The sequence below is a fragment of the Camellia sinensis genome, chromosome 11 (assembly GCF_055761805.1).
Source record: "Camellia sinensis isolate YWXY chromosome 11, ASM5576180v1, whole genome shotgun sequence".
Taxonomy (NCBI): Eukaryota; Viridiplantae; Streptophyta; class Magnoliopsida; order Ericales; family Theaceae; genus Camellia; species Camellia sinensis.
In genome coordinates, this window is record NC_138971.1 from 148,293,229 (window position 1) to 148,299,811 (window position 6,583).

The 6,583-nt window shown below is 36.7% G+C and overlaps 1 protein-coding gene across 1 annotated transcript; it reads left to right on the plus strand.

Moving 5' to 3' along the window:
- The first annotated feature begins 1,664 nt into the window (after positions 1 to 1,664).
- LOC145802756 (uncharacterized) lies at positions 1,665 to 6,583 on the plus strand. Its single transcript, XM_082895530.1, has 7 exons — positions 1,665 to 2,276; positions 2,422 to 2,481; positions 2,553 to 2,621; positions 2,716 to 2,805; positions 3,226 to 3,459; positions 3,634 to 3,959; positions 6,547 to 6,583. The coding sequence occupies exons 1-7, from the start codon at positions 1,665 to 1,667 to the stop codon at positions 6,581 to 6,583; spliced, it is 1,428 nt and encodes a 475-aa protein (XP_082751656.1).

Genomic DNA, 6,583 nt, shown 5'->3' on the forward strand with positions numbered 1-6,583 from the left:
TTGAAAAATAGTAAACGACCTCAAAAAATTATGAAATTTGAGAAGAGGCATGTATATGTGATTCTAGACAACTTTTGTGTTTTAACTTTTTATTAAAAAGATCGATTAGAACTTATAATCGGATGATCTTAAATATTATAGTTTTGATTCATTTTAGCAATGCAGATTTTAGAGGCTGTTTTAACCCACGAAACGAGCTTATTTTTATTGATTTCGCGTAAACTGAAGTAAAACATTATTCTGCAGACTTTTTGTGTTTTGAACTTTTCCGAAAAAAATTCATCTTATAGTAGTTTTTTTTTTTTTTTTAGTTCCAAATTTTTCTATCGAATTTCGGTTAGGATTTTCTATCAAGTTTTTGTCTCAACCTGTTCAGTTTCTGTTAAATTCATTCACACAGTCTTTTAGGAAATTTGATTATGTACAACTTTTGTTCTTTGAGTTTTGGTCAATTCTAATTATTTAAGCATGAAACGGTGCATTTTTATATTTCTTCAGCAAGTTACTTATGATTAAATTATACTAACTTTATTTTTTATTTTTTTTTTTCAGGATGGTGGGCCTTACTAACTTTTTTATGCAGGGTTGACCCATCATATTTTTATTTCTATTTTGTTTATTTTATAATCAATTTATATTTCGATGTGTACGGACAAGAAATTAAATGCCACCGTATCTTGAGAAACTACCCATTCTTCTCGGTGCGGTTGGAACTACTTGTCTTGTCCCATAATAAGAATTAAATGTATTTTTGTTTGTGTCTGGTGGACACATGGGTGTTGAATCTTGTACTCATACCAGTATATCTGTATACTGACCCGTTTTGTCTCTTGGAAACTCGGGTGCGTTCTGTTTGAGCGCAGTCAAGCTTCCTTTGCGGCATTTGTTGGGGCTATGGTGGTGCCATGGAATTACTATAGTTGTTGGACTTGTCATTTGGACTTCTTTTGTTTTTTTGAGCTTAGGGTTGATATTAGTTTATGTATTTATTATTATTATTATTATTTTTATGATTTTAGTATTGGGATAATTTGGCATGGTTTGTAACTGTACTTTATTTAAGTTGTTTTGCCTAGTTGTTGCTATCTTAATGTTGAGGTATTGGTTAGATATGAGATTATGGTGGATAGTTTGGTTGGCATTTAGTTTTTTTGTTTCACCCCTAAGATTTGGATGATGGAATATTGATTGGGGTTTAGTCCTAATTTAATATTTAATTGTCCAAATTTTGGGCGTGACAGTTTGGTATCAGAGCTCTAGGTTACCCTACACTCGTGAGAGTTTAGGTGATCCTCCGATTGTGGAAACATGGGTTAGCTAGTTTAGGTTAGTGGTTGACTTTATTCTAAGTATTTAAGAACGAATTCTTTTTGTGTGTTTAACTTGAAGGTGATGGCAGGACAGTATCTTTAATCTTTTTCAAGAATCCATTAAAGTACTTTTTTTATACTGGTGTCTTTCATTCTTTTGTATCTAGACAATTTGTAGAAAGAGAACATATTGTAACTACCTCTTTGTCTAGACCTATTCGTGCTGAGACCCCTTTAGGAGGGGCAGTTACTCTTTATGAGATGTGTAAAGATTTTGAGATTAACTTTCCGGGTAGAGTCTTGTATGCGGACCTAATTGTTTTAGGGTTTTAGGGGTTTGTAATTATCTTGGGTATGGATTGGTTGCGAAAATACTTTGTGACTCTAGATTGTGTTGGAAAGACTGTAAATATAGATATTCCCGGTATGCCACGGCTTACCCACACTTCTAGCGATGGAGAAGAGTCAGTGATGACGAGTTTTCTGTGCTCAGTAGAAATCCCTAAGCAGAATATTAGTGAGGTAGATGTGGTGCATGAGTTTGAGGATGTATTTCAGGAGATACCTAGACCTCCACCTCGGCGGGTAGTAGAATTTCACATTGACCTAGTGCCGGGAACTGCACCGATTTCTAAGGTGGCATACAGAATGGCGCCTAAGGAGCTTGTGGAGATGAAAAAGCAGCTGGAAGAGATGCTTCAGAAAGGGTTCATTCGCTCAAGTAACTTCCCGTGGGGAGCACCTGCGATCTTTGTCTCCAAGAAAGATGGCACTCTCCGTATGTGCATAGATTACAGAGAGCTAAACAAGGTGGCTATCAAGAACAAGTATCTTCTACCTAGAATTGATGACTTGTTTGCTCAGTTGAAGAGGGCAGCCATGTTTTCTCAGTTTGATCTCAGAATGGGGTTACCATCAGATGGGTGTGTTAGAGGAAAGTATACCGCTTACTGCTTTTCGGACCCGGTATGGGTTGTACGAATTTCCTGTAATGCCTTTTTGTTTGACCAATGCTCCTGCCTATTTCATGGACTTGATGAACAGAATTTTTCAATCGTATCTAGATAAGTTTGTGATTATCTTCATAGATAATATCCTGGTGTATTCTAAGAATGAGGAGGAACACAGAGAACACTTGAAAGTTGTATTGCAGACTTTGAGGGAGCAACAGGTATACTCTAAGTTCAATGTCACTTTTGGGAGAAAGAAGTTTGATTTTTGGGGCATGTTTTATCCAATCAGGGAATAGCGGTAGATCCGAAGAAAGTTATTGCGGTCAAAGAATGGAAGCAGCCCACGATCCTTACTGAGGTAAGAAGTTTTTTTAGGACTAGCCGGTTATTACAGGAGATTTATAGAGAAGTTTTCCACTATTGCAGTACCCATGACCATGTTGACCCACAAGAATGTGAAGTTCTTATGGACAGATGATTGTGAAAAAGCTTTCCAGGAGTTAAAGCAGCGGTTGACTACAGCTTCGGTGTTAACAATACCGGTACAAGGGGAATAGTGTTTACTGATGCGAGTAGAACTGGGTTGGGATGTGTGTTGATGCAGCATCAGAAGGTTGTGTGTTGATGCAGCATCAGAAGGTTGTATCTTATGCTTCTCAACAATTAAAACCTCATGAGAAACGATATCCTACTCATGCCTTAGAGTTGGCAGCAGTTGTTTTTGCGTTGAAAGTGTGGCGATACTACTTGTTTGGGGAGCGCTTTGAGTTGTACACTAACCACAAGAGCCTCAAATATCTTTTTTCTCAAAAAGAGTTGAACATGAGGCAACAGACGTGGGTTGAATTCATCAGTAGTTATGATTTGGAGATCCTTTACCACCAGGGAAAGAAAATGTGGTCGCAGATGCACTTAGTCGACAACATGGGATTATAGCTTCTTTGATGATTCGGGAATGGAAGTGCTTGGAGTTAATTTTGATGCATGATGTTCAACCAATAGAGAGTGCTGAGAGGGCATACATTGGTAGTTTGACCGTGCAGCCGATGTTACTAGGTAAAGTTCCTCAGATGCAGAATTTAGATGGGTTTCTCGTCAGCAAGCTCGATGACCTTGTAGTGGATTTGATCGATGATTGTCCTACTGGTTGGCCTGTGGATTCAGATGGGGGATTGCAATTCAAAGGCAGGTTATGTGTACCTAACATTGTTGAATTGAGAAAAGAGATTATGGATGATGCCCATAGGTCCTGATATACCATTCACCCTGGTGGGACTAAGATGTATCATGACCTAAAGAGGACGTTTTGGTGGGAAGGTATGAAGAAAGACGTAGGAGAGTATGTTTCTCGATGTTATGTGTGCCAACAGGTTAAGGCAGAACACCAGCGACCTTTTGGACTTTTGCAGCCTCTTGAGATTCCTACTTGGAAATGGGAGTACATCTCTATGGACTTCGTGGATGGATTGCCGTGGTCTAAGCAAGGCAATGAATCTATTTGTGTGATAGTGGATCGACTCACCAAGTCTGCTCATTTTATTCCTATCAGTGTTCACCGAACTACAGATAAACTGGCTAGGCTGTATATTCTGGAGGTGGTGCGACTTCATGGTGCACCAGTTTCTATAGTTTCGGATCGTGATCCGTTGTTTGTGGCAGAGTTTTGGAAGAGTTTTCAACATGCTTTGGGTGCTAGGTTAGACTTGAGCACAACTTATCATCCTCAGACAGATAGGCAAACTGAGCGGGTAAATCAGATCTTGGAGAATATGTTGAGAGCTTGTGTCCTCGATCTTGGTGGTTGTTGGGAAGAACACTTGCCATTGGTGGAGTTTTCTTATAATAATAGCTATCACTCCAGTATCAAGATGGCACCTTTTGAGGCTTTATATAGGAGACCATGTCGATCACCTGCTTGTTGGATGGAGGTAGGATATGAGCCATTGTTAGGGCCAGAGTTGGTGAAAAAGACCACAAAGAAGGTAAACATTATTCGGGAATGTATTAAGACTGCACAGAGTCGTCAGAAGAGTTACGCTGATAGAAAACGTAAGGGGGTTGAGTTGAATGTTGGAGATTTTATATTTTTGAAGGTCTCACCGATGAAGGGCATCATGCGGTTCGGAAAGCAGGGAAAGTTGGCACCTAGATTTGTGGGACCATATGAGATCACTGAGAGGATTGGTAATATGGCTTACAAATTAGCTCTACCACCTGGCTTAGCTATGATTCACAACGTGTTTCATGTATCTTTATTGCGGAAGTGTGTGCAAGACCGTTCCCAAGTAGTATCACTAGAAGTGTTGGAGCTTAGAGATGATCTAACGTATGTGGCGCGACCAGTTACTATTCTAGATCGGGATGTAAAGCAGTTGCGACACAAGAAAGTAAGCTTGGTGAAAGTGCAATGGAGCGAAGATGAGAACGATATCACTTGGGAATTAGAAGAGAAAGTTCAGCGTATGCACTCAGAATTTTTTGCTTAGTACTCTCCCCTATCAAATCTCGGGACGAGATTCTTTTGAGGTGTGTATATTGTAGCGACCCTAATTTTTCGTAAGTCTTTATTTATTTATTATTACTTAATCTTATTTTTGGCTTTATTAATTGTGTAGCTATATAAGAATTTAATGTGGTGTTTAATTAATTTAATGTGTTATTTATTATATATAAAGGTGTTATGTATATATTGAGTTTATATAGGATATTTATATTATATATGTTGTATTTATATTATAAAATAAAATATAATGTTATTAGGGAATTATATATTAAACTTAGGTGGTTGTAATAAAAAAGGTTCAGATAACTTGTTTTCAAAGTAGCAGCCACGGGGGAAAAGGGAGAGAGAGAGAGAGAGAGAGAGAGAGAGAGAGAGAGAGAGAGAGAGAGAGACAGAGAGAGAGAGAGAGGGAGGGACGATGGAAGAGGAGAAAAAAAAAAAGAAGAAAAAGATTAGGGTTTTGTTTTGATGGCTTTATTAGTTCTTCAAATAATTCTTTGATCTTCAAAAAAATATTGTGAGTACAAAACCCACTTCCCTTTATTTATATTTAATTTGTTGTTTTTATTTATTTATTTTTATTTATTTGATGTTAGTTTGATTGTGTTTTTACATAAAGATGATAGATTGATTTAAATTATTTTGATTAGTTGTGTATGTAAGGTTTAGGGTTTTTAGATGATTGATTGATTTTAATTATTTTGATTAGTTGTATATGCAAGGCTTGGGGTTTTTATATGGATTTATTTTATGGTTGTAATCACACTCATGATTATATGAAATTAAAATAAAATTAGGAACCCATAGATAAATTCCTTACACTCCACCATAACTCCATGGATTGTTATTTTATTTGAGTGTTGGTGAGAAAGAGTGTATAAAAAAAAAAAAAAAGTAAGGATTATGAGATTTATTTGAATGCCTTAGGCTTGGCATTGTTATGTTTATTCTCATGAACGAGATGTTGGGTATATATATATTGTTGCCTCGTTCTCATGAGTAGACGAGTGCTTTGACTTACGCGCATACATATATGCTAACCATCCGGGGAGTGTGGGTCAAACTCGAGACGATATTCCCGTGCAAGTTGGCTTCGGAGCACGGTTAGGTATACGGGAGGCACATGGGATATGTGTAGGCCAGAAGTGGAGGGCCGAAGTGGTGGAGTTAAGGTACAAATAATTTAATTATGAGTTTATTGTTATAATGTGTATTGTATTGATTTGTACAGGTTGAAAAATAGTAAACGACCTCGAAAAATTATGAAATTTGAGAAGAGGCATGTATATGTGATTCTAGACAACTTTTGTGTTTTAACTTTTTATTAAAAAGATCGATTAGAGCTTATAATCGGATGATTTTAAATACTATAGTTTTGATTCATTTTAGCAATGCAGATTTTAGAGGTTGTTTTAACCCACGAAATGAGCTCATTTTTATTGGTTTCGCGCAAACTGAAGGAAAACATTATTCTACATACTTTTCGTGTTTTGAACTTTTCCGAAAAAAATTCATCTTACAGTAGTTTATTTTTGTTTTTAGTTCCATATTTTTCTATCGAATTTCGGTTAGGATTTTCTATCAAGTTTTTGTCTCAACCTGTTCAGTTTCTGTTAAATTCGTTCACGCAATCTTTTAGGAAATTTGATTATGTACAACTTTTGTTCTTTGAGTTTTGGTCAATTCAGATTATTTAAGCATGAAACGGTGCATTTTTATATTTCTTCAGCAAGTTACTTCTGATTAAATTATACTAACTTTATTTTTTATTTTTTTTCAGGATGGTGGATCTTACTAACTTTTTTATGCAAGGTTGA

Excerpts from the sequence above, each read along its gene's own strand:
- LOC145802756 (XM_082895530.1), top strand. The coding sequence starts at position 1,665 with ATGGATTGGTTGCGAAAATACTTTGTGACTCTAGATTGTGTTGGAAAG. Across the intron at positions 2,622-2,715 it reads AGCCCACGATCCTTACTGAG|AATGTGAAGTTCTTATGGAC; the intron begins GTAAGAAGTTTT and ends TTGACCCACAAG. Across the intron at positions 2,806-3,225 it reads CTTCGGTGTTAACAATACCG|TGCTTGGAGTTAATTTTGAT; the intron begins GTACAAGGGGAA and ends CGGGAATGGAAG.